Consider the following 19,556-nt stretch of genomic DNA (forward strand, 5'->3'; position numbering starts at 1 on the left):
CAGGTCCTGCAAGACACAAGACAAGACGCATGATTAGACCGAGTGCTGGGGGGGGGGGGGGGGGGGGAGTGCGGGGGACAAGGGTGAGGGGTGAAGGTGGGCGTGGTGTGGGGGTGAGGATGGCTGTGAGGGTGGGAGTGGTGTGGGGATGAAGGTGACGGTAGTGCTGGGGTGGTGTTGGTGGGAGGGGTTGACACATGTGTCACACGGAACCACAACTCCGCAGGGTCTCATTTCTTCGACCGCGGCTGAACTCCACCCTGATGACCTCCCGTTCCTTCGGGCCGCTGACCACATCCAGGGCCCTCTGCCATGCCACGGTCAAAGGCTGCAGGTCCAGTCTTCTCCTGCCTGCTCCCAGCGGTTGTGGGCATCCTGCGTGGCCGGTATGGGTGCCAACATGTGGTGCAGGTGGGGATTCTGCTGCCCTCCGGGTGGGATGGGCGGGTTGGGTTATGGGTGTGTGGGATGGGGGTGAGTGCCAGGGACTCAGTGCTGCCTACTCAGCCTGAGGAAGTCGTACAGTTTGTTCTGGCACTGCTGGCCGGTGCGGACAGAGTTGCTGGTGGCGCTGACTGCCTCTGCCCCCTGCACCCAGGTACAGTGAATGGCGGTGGCTGGCAGCCTCCTTCCTGGGCCAGGGTACAGAGTCACCCGCCTCTCCTCCACCGCGTCCAGGAGGGTCTCCAGGTCGGCATCTGTGAAGCATGGGGTCCTGTGTCTTTTTGCCATCTTGTTGACTGGGGTGGTGTGTGTGGGGATTGTAATGTGGATATGCGGCTGCAGCTTGTCAGCCTCTTAAGTGTCAAACGCGAAACCGGCGAATCCGGCACCGTTTCTCATTGGGATCGATTGAATCATAGAATTTTTTAACATAGAATTTACAGTGCAGAAGGAGGCCATTCGGCCCATCGAGTCTGCACCGGCTTTTGGAAAGAGCACCCTACCCAAGTCCACACTTCCACCGTATCCCCACCCAGCACTAAGGGCAATTTTGGACACTAAGGGCAATTTATCACGGCCAATCCACCTAACCTGCACATCTTTGGACTGTGGGAGGAAACCGGAGCACCCGGAGGAAACCCACGCAGACACGGGGAGAACGTGCAAACTCCACACAGACAGTGACCCAGCGGGGAATCGAACCTGGGACCCTGGAGCTGTGAAGCAATTGTGCTAATCGATCCAGATGTGGCGCCAGTTTTGCTATTGTGGAACTCCAAGGATTCTGTGTCGGCGGTAACACTTAGGGCTGGATTCTCCGACTTTTATGTCCGAAGCATGTGTCTAGTCTTACGATTAAAAAATTGGCGCCACCCTCGCACCGATGCCCCGCCCGGTGGGGGGGCTAGCAGCCGCGCCACGTAAAACCCCCGGCATTCCCGACAGAGATGGCCGGAGAATCGCTAGGTCCATGGTCGTGCATTTGCACACCGATCACCTGCAGCGGTTGTGCCGTACGACATGGCTGATATTTTTCTCTTCCCCATTCTCCTGCCTTCGCCCCATAACCGCTGAACCACTTTGGAGGCTCCCTGAACAAAGGAAAACCCCAGAGTGCAGGGGGGAATCCACCAGCTACGTATGGTTGATCCACAGGAACGGGTGGACAAAAAAACCCCATCAGGATGGTCACCAGGAACGTCAGGGGACTTAACTGTCCAGTGAAAAGATCCAGGGTCTTCACCCATCTGAAAAGTATGAAAGCTGATATTGTCTTCCTCCAAGATATATACCCGAGAGAGAAGGACCGACTGCGGGTAAGGTAGGGCTGGGTGGGACAGTTCCTGCTACGGGACGAGGACCAGGGGGTAGCCATACTGTTAAATAAGAGGACGATGTTCATGGTGTCAAGGACGGTTACGGACCCAGGGGGACGGTATGTCATAGTCAGCGGTGTCCTGGACAGGGCACCAGTAGTATTGGTGACCGTGTACGCTCCCAACTGGGATGAAACATAGAAGATAGGAGCAGGATAAGGACATTCGGCACTTCAAGCCTGCTCCGCCATTTGTCACGATCATGGCTGATCGTCCAACTCAATAGCTTAATCCTGCTTTCTCCCCATAACCGTTGATCTCATTCACCTATATCCAACCGCCCCTTGAATATATTCAATGTCTTTGCCTCAACTACTTCCTGTGTTAATGAATTTCACAAGCTCATCACTCTTTGGGTGAAGAAATGTCTCCTCATCTCTGTCCGAAATGGTTAACCCCGAATCCTCAGACTGTGACCCCTGGTTTTGGACACACCCATCATCAGGAATATTCTCCATGCATCCACCCTATGACGCGGCGTTTGTAAAGAAGACCATGACGGAAATCCCCCGACATAGACACACACCGACTGATCATGGGGGCGAACTTTAACTGTGTGCAGGGTCCACGGACGGACACGTCAAATCCCAAAACAGGAAAGACCTCCAACATGGCGAATTAACTCGGCATATTCATGGAGCAGATGCGGGCGATGGACCCATGGTGGTTCACCCACCCAGGGGAGAAAGAATTCTCCTTCTTCCTCCAAGTACATAATGTCTATACACGGATCGACTTCTTTGTAGTGGGGAAATCGGTCCTTCCAGGGCTAGTAAAAGCGGAATATTCCGTGATCATAATCTCGGATCACGCTCCACATTATATGGAATGAGAAAATATCACAGGCCATAGATGAATAGATGAGTATGTTACTAACAACCAGAATGGGGAGGTCTCACCCTCCATGTTCTGGGAGGCGCTGAAGGCTGTGATTGTTAGCCGTTTTAGTTACTGTGATATGAAGAGTCTAAAGTTCTTGTTCCTTTTCACCAAACACCATTTATTTCACTTCCACAGCCTCTGCACAAAACTCTTAACACACCACCTGACAGAGGCCACCTGAAGCCCCTTTACATATCAGTGTCAATTAATGGACACTTAACATAAATGAGACAACTAAATGCCTCTTAACCCATTACTTAACAGTGATCAGAGGTGAAGTTATAGCGTACAAAGCACAAAGAGATAGGAAAGAGAGGGTGACTAGGCAACAGCTAGTCAACTACAAACTGGAAGTAGACCGGCAATACTACGAGGCTGCGACGGTAGAGCTGGCAGAGAGGAAGAAGCTACAAAGGAACTTTGACCTGCTTTCCACGAGGAAAGCCGTGTACCAACTCCTTCAGGCATGGGGACCCTGTACGAACATGGAGACAAGGCCAGTCTCCTGCTGGCTGACCAGCTGAGAAAGCAGGCAGCCACAAGGGAAATAGCTCAGATTAGGGACAGGCAGCAGAGGCATATTAGTAGCGGAGCTGGAAAAGGTGAACAAGGCATTCAAAATCTTCTACCGGAGGCTATACACCTCCAAGCCCCCAGCAGGGGACTTGAGGACGAAGCAGTTCTTCGATGGACTGGACATGGCAGTCGTGGGGGAGGATAGGAGACTGGGTCTGGAAGCACTGCTAGAACTGGGAGAGATCATGGAGAGTATTAGCTCCATGCAGGCGGGGATGGTGCTGGCACCGGATGGTTTCCCGGCGGAATTCTACAAAAGATTTGCAATAGCTCTGGCCCCACACCCGCGGGAGATGTTCACAGACTTACTGGCGAGGGGCACCCTGCTACCTACGCTAGCACAAGCCTCAATCTCGCTGATACCTATGAATCACTAGACGGGCTTTGTCAAGGGTAGACAGCTAACATCGAACATCAGGCGCCTGCTGAATGTGATCATGACCCCAATCTGGGGAGAGAACACCTGAGGTGATCATCTCCCTGGACGCAGAAAAGGCCTTCGACAGAGTCGAATGGAAGTACCTCATAGAGGTACTCGGGCTTGGAACAGGGTTCACCTCCTGGGTGAAACTCTTGTACAATGCTCCCACGGTGTGCGTACTGACAAACACCACCAGTTCCAAGTACTTCCAGCTGCATCGAGGCACATGGCTGGGATGCACATTGTCCCCGCTGCTGTTCACCCTGGCAATTGAGCCACCAGTGATTACACTTAGGGCAGCAAAGAACTGGAAAGGGAGGAGAGGAGATAGAGAGCACAAAGTCTGGGTCAATGCGGATGACCTCCTCCTCTATATCACCTCTACAAGTGGAACCTGACCAGCCTGACAGAGGAAGTTAAAAAAGACCTGCAGAGATGGAACATATTTCCACTCTCCCTGGCGGGGAGAGTGCAGATGATCAAGATGAACGTACTGCTCAGTTTCCTCTTCCTGTTTAGATCCATCCCAATCTACATCCCAAGGCCTTTTCCAATTCACTGGACAAACTGGTTATGGCATTTGCGTGGGGCGGGAAGAACACAACGATTCCAAAGAGAGTACTGCGGAGAACGAGACCCATGGGGGGACTAGTCCTCCCAAACCTGCAGTATTACCACTGGGCAGCAACCACAGAGAGGGTAAGGGGGTGGATAAAGGATCCAGAGGCTGAGTGAGTGCTTATAGAGGAGGGCTCCTGCAGAGCAATCTCTCTCCGGGCCCTAGCCACGGCGACACTCCCATCCCCACCTAATACATGTTCAATGAGCCCAGTGGTGGTAGCAACATTCCAGTCATGGAACCAACTCCGACAGCACTTTGGGTTAACTGAAATGTCCAACAAGGCCCCCATCTGCAACAACCACAAGTTCATGCCGGCGATTATGGACGCCATCTTCAAAAGATGGAGACAGGATGGGGCGGTACGTTAACAATTAGGCAGTGGAATTCTCCGGTCTCCGACGCCGAAATCGCGTTCGGCGATCGGCCGGAGAATCCCCGTTTGCGTCGAAATTAGGGGCGATATTTGCGATATCCGCCCCCTTGCCGTTGGGACAGCCTCCGGACGTTACCTGAGGCCATCTCCCAATGCTCCGCCCCCGATGGGTCGAGTTCACGATGGCATGGAACACTTATCCTATTTATTTTCGTGAACCCGGCATGGTGGCTGCGGTCTAAGTCCAGCGCCGCCATAGTCGGGTGGGAGCCATTCCGCAGGCCGGGGGGGGCTTTGGCGGGGGCTGGGGACACTGGTTGGGGGTGGTCCGGGGGCGGCGAGCCTGGTCAAAGGGGTGCAGTCTTTGGCAGGCCTGGTCCTCACGCGGCCGGTGCCAGGTTGCACGGCACGGCCATGGACCCGGCAATTCTCCGGCCGTATCCGCAGGTAAAGCTGGGGGCTTTATGCTGCATGCCTGCTAGCCCCGCACCAGATGGAGGATCGGTGCAGCTTATGCGCAGTTTTGTTCGGGCGTAAAACACCACTGTTCCCACGCCAGCGCCAGTACTTAGTCTTCAAATCAGAGAATCCAGCCCAGTTTACACCAACAACAGGCTAACAATGCTCGAGGAACTGCCAAATAGATTCCAGCTGACGGGGGTGGCGGGCGGGGGGGGGGATGAACTAAGGTACCTACAGGTCAAAACCTCCTGCAAAGGGAACCAAGGACCTATCCATGACCACCACGACAATCACTGCTAGAGGACCTGTTGGATGCAGACATCCTAGGGAAAGGGAAGTGTGGTGATATGTATGGGCGACTGTTAAGGGGGGCCAATACCCAACTGGATGAGACAAGGGAGAAGTGGGAGGAGGACTTGGGGTTTGAAATAGGGTGAGGACACTGGAGCAAAGCACTGCACAGGGTTAACTTCACCTCCACATGCACAAGGCTAAGCCTAATGCAGCTGAAAGTGGTACACAGAGCCCACTTAACCAGAATCCGAATGAGCAGGTTCTTCCCAGAGGTGGAGGACAAATGCGAAGCAGGCCCGGCCAACCACATCCACCTGTTCTGGTCCTGCCCCAGATTCGTTGGGTTTTGGATAGCCTTCTTCGAGGCAATGTCCAAGGTGGTGGAGCCGTGCCCAAGAGTGGCGGTCTTTGGGGTCTCAGAACAGCCAGATCTCTTCATGGGGAAGAGGGCCGACACCCTTGGCTTTGTCTACCTAATCGCCCGCCGGAGATTCCTGAAACCGACTAATATGTAAATATTTTTCTTTATCCTCTGTCTCCTACTGTTTGTCCACACTTATTTTGTATACCACAAAAAACTCAATAAAAACATCAAAAGAAAGAAACAGAGAATCCCGCCCCCCTTCTCTCTCTCTAACTTTTCTCCTTAATCAGTACCGCCAGCTCCCCCCAACTTGTCTTCTTTTCCTATCTTTCTTGAACACCTTGCATTCAGGAATATTTAATACCCAGTCCTGTCCTTCTTTGAGTCAGGTTTCTGTTATACTCGCAACACCATGGATTGGATTGGTTAGTTAGGAGCCCACCCATGAAAAAACCTGATGCCCCACACTCATTTTATGCTCAGAGGGATGATAATTACCTCAGGATGAAATCTCTGTTATATTTTAAATTATGACTTATCTAAAATATATATATTACTCTTGAATTCACCAGGATGATAAAATGACCAATAGTCTTCTTGTTGAAAGATGAACTATTTAATGAGTAATAAAATAATAAACTGTCAGTCCTTTTACTCAATACTAAACTAACAATAAAGAAATAAAGTACAGTTCAGATAATGATATAACTATACACTATTATAACAAACTAGTTCTAACTGCACTCACTCTAGCTATTCTATGTCTTACTTGTTCACTGTTCTGAATCATCATCATCTGACTTAGAAAAGGCAGGAATCCAGTTCTTATAGTATCTGACTGTGAGACATCTAATGTTGAAATGACTGTACTACATTTACATACATTGATCATGTATTTTGATATCTGAATATCACTACAATCTCCCGAAAGAAAGTTCCACCTTAAAGAGCTGATGGCCAGAAGATGGTATTTCTGGGAGCTGGAATGAATGTGATTCAGGGGTATTGACAGTGTTACTGCAATGCATCTTGTAGATGGAACATACTGCTGTGCGTATTACAGGCTGTGGATACTACAATAGGCTGAAAAACTGCTATATGGGTTCCTTTGGCTGGAAGAAAATATTTGACCTGAGATATACATAGGTCTATTAGAAAGAAATTTAATTTTTAAGGCGTTAGATCGACTCCTTCCCAATTCTGGATACAAATCCTAAAGTTCAAAGGCCAGGAAATCCCATGGAGCTGCTCTCGCTCTGCCAGTGGAGTGAGACCAGCTCTGAAAAACTTTATATGTCTAAGAAAAATTATAATTAAACAAATAAATAGCTTTTATTGACAGTCATTTCCACATCCTAAATTTAAACGTAGACTGTAATCATTTCTGTCTAACCTTATATAGTTCAGCAAGTCTGAGCATTATATATTGCTGCCGTTTTTCCTTACACTGGTTTCACAGAAGTGCATTGCCCCCACCCCATGAGCAGCACTTGTAACCTCATGTACCCATACAGCCTTTCCGTATCCGTGCCGGAATTCTCTGGTCGACACCCGCTGGCAGACCCCCCCCACCAACGGGTACCACGGTGGTGTGGGGTGATTTCAATGGGAAATTCCATTGGCGAGCTGAGTAATACACTGCAGTGCCGGTTGAACCAGAACTGGCTGGCATGCAGACCTCTAAACTCAGGGCCCAAAGACGCAGAATAAATAGTCAGTTGGGTGCTGGTTGGGTTCCGGGCTGTTACTGAGAATATCCCGCCCAGTGAGAGCAATAGGGCAGAATGTCTGGTGTTGGATTCGTCAGCCATGACCCTGATTAAGGTCACGGTCTGTAATTTAAAGTACCTCTTTGGCCTCTTTAGCAGCCTCATGGACCTCTTTGCATGATGTCTCAGGTTCTTAAATCATGAATTTGAGTCAGTGTACATCTACTTCCACGAAGCACTTCCAGTAACCAAAGAACACTGAACAACCAAGATTCAACTCTGCCCTCAGGCAACCCACCATTACAGTCTGCCTAATGGAAATAACGGGAAATGTGGCTGGTGGAAATCCCATTCTGAAAGCGTTTAATTCCATTCTGCTTGTATTATGGCAGCCGATTGCCTTCTTAATGAGCTCAACTAGGCAATTACCTTCAATTTGCGTAACATGGGTGGGTGCCCAATTCCAGACCTGCCAGCTAAGCATATTTTCCTAATAATAATAATAATCTTTATTGTCACAAGTAGGCTTACATTAACACTGCAATGAAGTTACTGTGAAAAGCCGCTAGTAGTGATATTCCGGCGCCTGTTTGGGTACACAGAGGAGAATTTAGAATGTCCAAATTACCTAACAGCACGTCTTTCAGGACTTGTGGGAGGAAATTGGAGCACCCGGAGGAAACCCACACAGACACGGGGAGAACGTGCAGACTCCACACAGCCAGTGACCCAAGCCGGGAATCAAACCTGGGGCCCTGGAGCTGTGAAGCAACAGTGCTACCTATTGTGCCACCATGCCACCCACTGGCATAATGAACCTGGGAACACACTCCAGCATCTTTGGGCCCGATAATACGTTGGCACCGTGCACATTTTGCCCCCAGCAATGCTCTCTGCTTGAAATCTATTACATTTTAGTTCATATCTGTGCCCTCTCATTTAGGTTAGGTTGGGATACGGGGATAAAGGTGGAGGTGTGGGGCTTAAGTAGGTGCTATTTCCAAGGGCTGGTGCAGACTCGATGGGCTGAATGCCCTCCTTCTGCACTGTAAATTCTATGATTCTATGATTTAAGTTGAAGATCCCACATTGCTTACATTTTGTGAACAAATAATTTTTAATGCCCAAAGCCATTGTGAAAACATTTCTTATTTCCATTCGATTTTTTGGCACATTATTTTAAATCTATGATATTTCATTATTGACCAACTTGGCCAAAGTAAACAGTTGAACCCTACTAAAACCCTATTAAAACCCCTCATAATTTTGAGTACGTCTATCAAGTTTCCCTTTAATTTTCTCTGGCCTAAAGTGAACAACCACCTTCTCCAGTCTTTCCATAATAACTAAAATGCCTCATTCCTGGCAGAATCTTGGTAAATCTCCCCTATAAACTTTGACCTGCCTCTTAAAGTGTGGCTCTCGGAATTGTACAAAATACTCCGGCTGAGTGGTACAGAACTTGAGTATTGTTGAAAAATTTATTTTGTTGAAGTTTTCCACCTTGCACTCCCCAGGGCAATCGCAGGAATACCAATGTCAGGGGAAACAACAACTTTATACTCTATGAGTGGAAAGTGCCGATTGGTTGGCATGTGCGTTCTGAGTGACAAAAGTGTTGCCATGGGGAATGCGTATTTCTTGAAACTTAAACTGTTGCACCCCCTCATTTAGATTTTTCGGAATACGCTACCTCTTCATGTTGCTCCTCCCGAAGCACATCACTTCACACTTATCTGAATTAAATTATGTCTGTTCACTTCACCAGCCTGTCTATGTTTTTCTGAAGTCTGCTATTGCCCTCCTTGCTATTTACAACATTGCCAAATTTGGTATCATCCATAAATTGCTAAATTGTTATTCCTATACTCAAACCCCAGGCCATTTATTAGTAACAAGCAAAGCAAAGGGGCCCCATTGCATACTTTTCTCCAGTCAGGAAAAACTGTTCGTGATTTCTTTCTCAATGAGTAAAATGTATGCCTTATGCTTTACAAAGCTACCATTTAGGAACAAGTACAAGATAGGTATAATTCCACAATTATGCGCAAATGATTAACTTGTGGATCAGTATATTTGTGTTTGGTTTTGTTTTAACAGAATGTCCAGATAATGAGAAATGTTTGTTCCTTATTCTTAGGGAACTTGTTATAAAGCTGAATTACTGGCTTCTGGTTTAATTAGAAGTGAAGAAGGAGTGATTCATCGTAATCCTGTGCATTGGATAAAAGTGCTTCTGGGAGACCAAATACCAGTCAGCAGGAAATTTGCTTGGAGCAAGGTATTATAGGAATGATAACTACAGCAAGCAAAATTGCTGTGATCATTTGGTCAATTGTAGTTGAGGAATAGTCCTGGCTTATCCTTCAATATATTCACAAAATAGACGGTTAAAACATTAGCAATGCTTCATATTTCAAAGTCAACAATTTGTAGCTGCCAAAAAAATGAAAATAAAATACTTACTTGTCCGATTTTAATCCTATTTGTCATGCAGACATCAGATGGTGGGAAGTTAAGAATGAACATGTTACTTACCCACTCAGATTATGATGATTTCTGATTTTAACCTGCCGTGTTTTCCAAGCGGATGAACTATCTGCCTAAAGTAGGCGGGAGTTTCATAGATTGACGCACATTCACATCACGAACCAAAATACCAGCATGGGACCAAATGACCAGCTACCTGGGTGCTTTGTACCCTCTTAATCCCAGATAGGACAATGACCGACAACATTTACATGAGGCCCAGGAACTAAAATACCTCATGCCTGAACATAATTTTAGGTGTTCCACATGCTCTGCCATCTTCTGTCCAAGAACCGCTCATAGTTAAAATTTAGCCCAATGCTGTCATGTCTTGGTCATTGAAATGAGTTTTCTCAGATCATTGTTGTGCCGTTTTCCAAGGCGTCTGCATTCCCCTTAGCCGAATAAGTGAAATATTGATCGTAAACCACAATCTAACTGCCAAGGAATTGTGAAAGAATTAATATTGAAGGTGCCTCATAACCGGACAGTTTTCTTTGCTCATTTCCACTGAATTGAAATTGCTTGGATCCTCAGAAAAATTAGGATTCTCTTTTGCCGAATTACAAAAATATGGTCATTTTGTTCACATGAAGGTTGGAGACCTCATCGCTGGGAAAATAACCTTTTTTATTTCAAGGTCATGCATTGCATGAATTTGTTTTACTTTTCAGGTTACTTACAGAAACAAAGAACTTTCAGAATACAGTTCAATAATTAAATCATCATTCAAGCCTCCAGATACGCAGAATATTTCACAGCCAACCAGGTCAACAGATAAAACATCTTCAATGTCCCCACAGTGTGGAATTTCCAGAGGTTTGTTTATAGCAAACAACTAATTTTTTTTGATTCATTGGATGTGGGAATCATCTCACTGGCTGGGTCAGCATTTATGCCCATCCCTGAGAGCATTTAAGAGTCAACCACATTGCTGTGGATCTGGAGTCACATGTGGCCAGACCAGGTAAGGATGGTAGATTTCCTTCCCTAAAGGACATTAGTGAACCAGATGTTTTTTACAACAATCGACAATGGTTTCACGGTCACCTTTAGACTTTTAATTCTAGATTTTTTAATATTGAATTCAAATGTCATCATCTGTCATGGTGGATTTGAACCGAGGTTCCCCAAGCATGACTCTGGGTCTCTGGATTACTAGTCCAGCGACAATACCACCATGCCACTGCCTCCCCTAACTTATTCTATGCCTGTATTTATGACTTATCCTCCAGTTGATAGGTTTCATATTTTTTTACTCAATACGTTAGAAATCCTTTTGTTCCCTTTGTGCAGACTTTCAATCATTAATCTCCTCTCTTGAAACAAACTGACTTTCTTTCCGATATTCCTGATATGGATAAAAAAGTTCACATTGATCCAGGCAAGAGTGCATTTTAATGTAATTGAAGTTAGTTACAACACTTCACATATTAATTTAAATTTTTGCCTTTCATATCTACAGTCTCGACCAGCATTGAACAAAGAACAAAGAACAAAGAAATGTACAGCACAGGAACAGGCCCTTCGGCCCTCCAAGCCCGTGCCGACCATGCTGCCCGACTAAACTACAATCTTCGACACTTCCTGGGTCCGTATCCCTCTACTCCCATCCTATTCATGTATTTGTCAAGATGCCCCTTAAATGTCACTATCGTCCCTGCTTCCACCACCTCCTCCGGTAGCGAGTTCCAGGCACCCACTACCCTCTGCGTAAAAAACTTGCCTCGTACATCTACTCTAAACCTTGCCCCTCTCACCTTAAACCTATGCCCCCTAGTAATTGACCCCTCTACCCTGGGAAAAGCCTCTGACTATCCACTCTGTCTATGCCCCTCATAATTTTGTAGACCTCTATCAGGTCTCCCCTCAACCTCCTTTGTTCCAGTGAGAACAAACCGAGTTTATTCAACCACTCCTCATAGCTAATGCCCTCCATACCAGGCAACATTCTGGTAAATCTCTTCTGCACCCTCTCTAAAGCCTCCACATCCTTCTGGTAGTGTGGCGACCAGAATTGAACACTATACTCCAAGTGTGGCCTAACTAAGGTTCTATACAGCTGGAACATGACTTGCCAATTCTTATACTCAATGCCCCGGCCAATGAAGGCAAGCATGCCGTATGCCTTCTTGACTACCTTCTCCACCTGTGTTGCCCCTTTCAATGACCTGTGGACCTGTACTCCTAGATCTCTTTGACTTTCAATACTCTTGAGGGTTCTACCATTCACTGTATACTCCCTACCTGCATTAGACCTTCCAAAATGCATTACCTCACATTTGTACGGATTAAACTCCATCTGCCATCTCTCCGCCCAAGTCTCCAAACAATCTAAATCCTGCTGTATCCTCTGACAGTCCTCATCGCTATCCGCAATTCCACCAACCTTTGTGTCGTCTGCAAACTTACTAATCAGACCAGTTACATTTTCCTCCAAATCATTTATATATACTACAAAGAGCAAAGGTCCCAGCACTGATCCCTGTGGAACACCACTGGTCACAGCCCTCCAATTAGAAAAGCATCCTTCCATTGCTACTCTCTGCCTTCTATGACCTAGCCAGTTCTGTATCCACCTTGCCAGCTCACCCCTGATCCCGTGTGACTTCACCTTTTGTACTAGTCTACCATGAGGGACCTTGTCAAAGGCCTTACTGAAGTCCATATAGACAACATCCACTGCCCTACCTGCATCAATCATCTTAGTGACCTCCTTGAAAAACTCTATCAAGTTAGTGAGACACGACCTCCCCTTCACAAAACCATGCTGCCTCTCACTAATACGTCCATTTGCTTCCAAATGGGAGTAGATCCTGTCTCGAAGAATTCTCTCCAGTAATTTCCCTACCACTGAAGTAAGGCTCACCGGCCTGTAGTTCCCTGGATTATCCTTGCTACCCTTCTTAAACAGATATACCTAATTGATATACCTAACGCCTTTCTTCAGTGACATATCGTTCAGGGAGTATTTTAGGGGAACTGACTGACAGCATTGCTAAAGACAGGATGGTGGTGTGGTGTATTGTGGTGGTAATTATACTGAATTAGTAACCCTGAGGCTCAGGCTAATTTTCTGGAGGCGAGGGTTCAAGTTCCATCCTGGTAACTGATGCAATTCAATTTTAATTAGTAAAAATTGAATTTTTTTTAAAAAGCTCATTTCAGTAATGGTGACAATGATAGTGCCACATTGTCACAAAAAACCATCTGCTTCACTGATGTCCTTAGGGAAGGAAATCTGCCATCCTTACTTGTTAAGGCCTAGATGTGACTCCAGATCCTCACAATGTGGTTGACACTTAACTCCTCGCTGATATGGCCGAGCAAGCCACTCAGTTGTTTGTCCAAGCTGTGACAGAAAAGTCAAAACGGATTAAAACCGGGCAGACTGCCCAGCATCAATCTGGGCACTGGAAAAAGAATGGCACCTCATGCCCAGGTGACCCTGCAAAGCCCTCCTCATCAATATCTGTTGACTGGTGCCAGAATTGTGAGAACTGTTCCACAGACTAGTCAAGCACCAGCCTGACATAGTCATACTAACCAAATCATATATTCTAACCAATGCTCAGACATCACCATCACCATCCCTGGGTATTTCCTGTTCCAATGGCAGAACAGACCCACCAGAGGTGGTGGTTCAGTAGCGTACAATCAGGAGTGAGTTGCCCTGGGAATCTTCAACATTGACTCCAGACCTCATGAAGGTTCATGGCATCAGGTTACATGGGCAAGGAAATCTGCTGATTTGACCATAAGACCATACGACATAGGAGCAGAATTAGGCCATTTGGCCCATCAAGTCTGCTCTGCCATTCAATCATGGCTAAAATGTTTCTCAACCCCATTCTCCTACATTCTCCCCAGAACCATAAATTGCCCTTAGTGTCCAAAAAAGGTTAGGAGGGGTTAATGGGTCACGGGGATTGGGTGGATAAGCTTAAGTGGATCGGTGCAGACTCGATGGGCCGAATGGCCTCCTTCTGCACTGTATGTTCTGTGTTCTATGTTCTAACCCTGACCCATCTATTAATCAAGAACCTATGTATCTCTGTTATAAAGACACTGTGATTTTTCCTCCACAGCCTTCTGTGGCAATGAATATTAGCAAATGGAATATTAGCATTTAGTTAGCACACTGGGCTAAATCGCTGTCTTTTAAAGCAGACCAAGTCAGGCCAGCAGCACGGTTCAATTCCCGCACTAGCCTCCCTGAACAGGCGCCGGAATGTGGCGACTAAGGGTTTTTCACAGTAACTTCATTGGAGCCTACTTGTGACAATAAGTGATTTTCATTTTATTTCATTTCATTATTGCACTAGGACTGGAGTATCAAAGTAGAGAAGTGTTTTGTACTTAACCCTGTTGGATTCTTTTTTTCTTTCTCATTTTGTTATTGATATTTTATGAAAACTTTTAATAAAAATTTTTTTTTTTAAAAAGTAGAGGAGTGTTATTGCAATTGTATAGGTGTTGGTTTAGAGTATTGTGAGAAGTTTTGGTCTCCTTATTTGAGGGAGGATGTGTTAGCATTGTAGGCAGTTCAGAGGAGATTCACCAGATTGATTCCAGAGATGAAAGGGTTGACATCCGAAAATAAATTAGACTGTTTGGATTTAAACTCGCTGGAGTTTAGAAGGATGAGAGGGGATCTGAAACATTTTAAACACTAGTTGGACCACAGCAAGGGTGCTATAGGTCACCACATTAGGGGCCTACAAGCTGCACGGTGGCATGGGGGTTTGCACTGCTGCCTCACAGCACCAAGATTCCAGGTTCAATTCCAGCCTTGGGTTACTGTGGAGTTTGCACTTTCTCCCCGTGTCTGCGTGGGTTTCCTCCGGGTGCTCCAATTTCCTGCCACAGTCCAAAGATGTGCAGGTTAGGTGGGGTTATGGTGTTACGGGGGCCGAATGGTCTCCTTCTGCACTGTAGGAATTCTATGGTTCTATTACAGGAAGGATATGATTGCATTCAAGACAGTACCAAGGAACATACAAACAATGTGGTTGCTTTTATTTTAAAGAATCAGTTATTTATCTGTGTGATTTCTACATCTTTCTTTTGTTACCTTTCAAACCAGATTGTTGGTGCCAATATATTATATTTTAACCCCATACAGAATCCACTCCCAAGTCACAGAACGAGAAATCTAGCAGCAACTTTATGCAGCTTCATGAGATTCTCCTGATAAGAAATGAAGAATTTCTGCCATGTCACATCATGGATCAGCACTGGAAGTTTTACACAGAGTGTGATGATTGGAATTTCTGCAGTTCCTCTTAAGACAATTGTACTTCATAATGATAAATCGGGGCAATGTCCACTTTTTCTAAAAATTAAGTTTCAAAGATAGTAACAAACCATTGCAGCAGAAACATGGATGTCACAATTCTAAATCAGGGTTGAGTACTTCCTGATTTTTAAAACCTTCCCCAGCATTAGCTGCAATAGAAATGAATATCCAGTCAGTGTTTTTCTTATTTGATATTTTCCCATGTTAAGCGTAGTGCTAAGTTGAAAGCAGAGGTTTTTGGGATAGTTGAATGACATGACGATTATTGTTCCACTTAAAGAAAACTTTTGTTGAAACAATCCACTTACCCTTTTGCCTTTGCAAAATAAAATATAAACAATTAGTATCAACATGCCAGCGAAAGATTAAAATGAACTATGAAAACAATGTGACTACATTCCTGAAAAATATTAAAAAGTACCGGCATGGTTAAGCTTTAGTTCAATTGTATTATTTAAAAACAGACAATGCTGGATAAACCCAGCAGGTCTGGCAGCATCTGAGGAATGAGCAACAGAGTTAACATTTTGTGTCCATATATCCCTTCTACAGAACTGAGAAGGGTCATATGGACTGGAAACGTTAACTCTTTTTCGCTCTCCACAGATGCTGCCAGATCTGCTGAGTTTATCCAGCATTGTTTTTATTTCAGTTTACCAGCATTTGCAGTCTTTGAAAGACTGTATTTGCTTTGTTATTGGCCCTTTTTCAAGAAGCAGCCACATTTTCCTATTTAGTGGAATATATTTCAGCTGAAGGTTTTGTCATTTGGTCTTTCCAGTTTACTTTACCAGAATGGTTGCATATTACAATGTCGTTCAATTAAAATTGTTGCCTGTAGCATTTATTGGTTTTGTTGTTCTTGTACTGAATGTTTTAGCAGAATAAGAGGGACACTGAATTATTTGTGAAGGAATCGTACTTCACTGCAGGCTGACCATTTTACTTTCCATTTTCCCTCTACTCCATTTACACTGAAGTGAAAGGTACATTATGAAAGTTTAGGGATAACTTTTTCAAAGCAGTTAATACTTAAAACTGAAATTGGAAGTTAACGGATGCAAAATTTAAAATAATGCACATTTTCGCTGCAACAGGTAAACTATATATGTTATTTAACAACAACTTGAATTTATATAGCACCTTTATAATATATTACCGCATTCCAAGGCACTTCACAGGAATTGTAATCGGGAAACAATTGACACAGAGCCAAAGAAGGTGGTATTAAAACAAGCAACATGGTCAAAATAGCATGTTTTAAGCAATGTCTTAAAGGAGGAGGAAAAGAGCAATATGGGGATTCGGGGAAAAATTGCCGTGTTTTTGGATTATCCAGATGTATTTACTGCTACCAATGGTGGGACAAAGGGAGTGGGGGATGCAAAAGAGACCAGGGGCAAAATTCTCCGTTATCGGCGGAAAGTCCACCGATCGGCGCAAAAAACGGCGCAAATCCGACTTGCGTCACGTCGGAAAAATGGGTCGAAAGTCTCCGGCCCGAAATGGGCTAGCAGCGACGTAACGGGATCCGCGCTTGCGCAGTGGTTCACGCCGTGCAGCGTCATACGCGCCGCATGGCGTGACGGCTCATAAGGCCGCGCTGCTCCCCCCCACCCGACCGGAACACCCGACCGCAACACCCGACTGGATGGCTGGCCGCCGCTCAGCCCCGAGGTTCGAGTCACGGGATGTGGAGGCGCTCCTGGACGCGGTGGAGCAGAGGACGGACGCCCTGTATCCCGGGCACGACCGCAGAGTTGCCCCACGCCACAGCCGGCGTCTGTGGAGGGAAGTGGCAGAGGCCGTCACCGCTGCGGCCCTGACACCACGGACAGGCACCCAGTGCCACAAGAAGGTGAACGACCTCGTCAGAGCAGGCAGGGTGAGCCTCCCCATATCCCCCCTCCCCCATAATCCCCCCCTCCCCCATATCCTCCCTCCCCCATAGCCCCCTCCCCCATATCCCCCCTCCCCCATATCCCCCCTCCCCCATATCCCCCCTTCCCCCATATCCCCCCTCCCCCATATCCCCCCTTCCCCCATATCCCCCCTCCCCATATCCCCCCTCCACAATATCCCCCATATCCCCCCTCCCCATATCCCCCCTCCCCCATATACCCCCTCCCCCATATCCCCCTCCCCCATATCCCCCCTCCCCCATATCCCCCCTCCCCATATCCCCCTCCCCCAAATCCCCCATAATCCCCCACTCCCCCATATCCCCCCTCTCCCATATCCCCCCTCCACAATATCCCCCATATCCCCCTCCCCCATATCCCCCCTCCCCCATATACCCCCTCCCCCATATCCCCCCTCCCCCATATCCTCCCCCATATCCCCTCTCCCCATATCCCCCTCCCCCATATCCCCCCTCCCCCATATCCCCCATATCTCCCCTCCCCCATATCCCCCATACCCCATATCCCCCCCTCCCCCATATCCCCAAGTGAATCCAGCCCTAACCTTAACCTCTACAATGCACGCGCAACCGATGGCGTGCATTCATATACCTGCCTAACAGTGTTGCCTTTTACCCCTGCCACCCGCCCCCCCCCCCACAGGATAAGCGCGCACACAACAATAGGGAGCATGTGAGGACTGGAGGAGGCCCCGCTGATGAGAGGCCACTGACCGAACACGAGGAAAGGGCCCTGGAACTGGCTGGCGGACCTGACGACCGGGAGGTTGCTGATACAGAGGTCGGGGGCGTAGTAGCAAGTGAGCCACCGACAGCCCGTCCCCATATCCCCCCTCCCCTATATCCCCCTCCCCCATATCACCTGATCACTGCCTGATGTCTAACCATGCATGCTTCTTTGTGTATCGCAGGACCAAACGTCCAGGCACCCATCCCCGCAGATGCAGACCGCCCGCAGGATGCCCCTCGGAGGCCACGGGAGACGGAGAGACATGAACCCTCCAGCATGCGACGCCCGCAGGATGCCCCTCGGAGGCCACGGGAGATGGAGAGACCCGGACCCTCCAGCATGCGACGCCCGCAGGATGCCCCTCGCACACCACGGGAGATGGAGAGACCCGCACCCTCCAGCATGCGACGCCCGCAGGATGCCCCTCGCACACCACGGGAGACGGAGAGACCCGGACCCTCCAGCATGCGACGCCCGCAGGATGCCCCTCGGAGGCCACGGGAGACGGAGAGACCTGGAGCAACAGGGAGATGACAACCCCGTCACGTGCGGGAGCGACCACCCAGCGACGAGGGGGGCAGCCACAGGCCCCCGTCACATCCGAGCCAGGACACCACTACCCAGGACACCACTACCTGGGACAGCACTACCCAGGACACCCCTACCCGGGACAGCACTACCCAGGAAGACGAAATACCGGACAGTGACTCAGAGTGGATGGGTGGAGACGAACCCCCACCCCAAAGTGCCATGGACTCAGAGTGGGACGAAGAGCATGACACAACGCCACTGCTGTCACCAACACCCTCCACCATCGCAGAAACACTCACCTCGGTTGGGCACTTTAGTGATGAGGCGTCTGGTACACTCACTGGTGCGCACAACACAGCCGTCCCGGTACAGCAGGTGGAGGTAGGAGCAGCAGAGGGGCCGGGCGGTCGGAGGGCAGCCCAGCCCAAGCGAACATCTGCCGCCCAGATGGATCCCGGGTTCCTGGAGTTACCACACCCACACATAGATCCGATGCAACCACCGACCCGGAGACGAGCGAAGAGGGTGACGGGCGGCTTGCGGCGACTGCAGTCGCAGGTGGAGGAGTCCACCCGCGTCCAGGAGCTGGGAGTGGTGCCGGTCATGCGTGCCACCCAAGCTGACACCGCACGGGTGGCGTCCGCGGTGGAGGCAATGGGTGCGACGGTGTCAGACATGGGGAACGGTTTGCGAGGCCTGGGGCTTTCCGTGCAGGCGGCGTCTGTGGCCCAGGAAATGGCTGCCCTCTCACAGGAGGCCATGAGCCAGTGCCAGCGCCAGATGGCAGAGGCGCTCAACGCCATAGCCCAGTCTCTGCAGGCCATGGCCCAGTCTCAGCAGGCCATGGTCCAGTCTCTGCAGGCCATCGCTGAGGGCATCGGCGCCAGTGGCCATGTGCGAGCCGGCGTCGCACTGTCACAGACAGGGTTTGCCAACCCCCTGGGCTCCATGGCTGTAAACCTGCAGACCCCTGTCGATACCAGCACGGGCCTCCAGGACTGGCAGCGCCAGATGTCGGGGGGG

At 48.2% G+C, this 19,556-nt stretch overlaps 1 protein-coding gene across 1 annotated transcript in view; it reads left to right on the plus strand.

Moving 5' to 3' along the window:
• LOC140430112 (uncharacterized) overlaps positions 1-16,194 on the plus strand; it is a 122,681-nt gene extending 106,487 nt beyond the window's left edge. Inside the window, exons 14-17 of the mRNA XM_072517629.1 lie at positions 9,664-9,804; positions 10,727-10,871; positions 11,518-11,643; positions 15,178-16,194. Coding sequence (XP_072373730.1) covers positions 9,664-9,804; positions 10,727-10,871; positions 11,518-11,643; positions 15,178-15,341 — 576 coding nt within the window. The 3' untranslated portion in view covers positions 15,342-16,194. The remainder of the gene's footprint in view (positions 1-9,663; positions 9,805-10,726; positions 10,872-11,517; positions 11,644-15,177) is intronic.
• Positions 16,195-19,556: the final 3,362 nt, after the last annotated feature.

Source organism: Scyliorhinus torazame, chromosome 9 (genome assembly GCF_047496885.1).
Source record: "Scyliorhinus torazame isolate Kashiwa2021f chromosome 9, sScyTor2.1, whole genome shotgun sequence".
In the NCBI taxonomy this organism is placed as follows: Eukaryota; Metazoa; Chordata; class Chondrichthyes; order Carcharhiniformes; family Scyliorhinidae; genus Scyliorhinus; species Scyliorhinus torazame.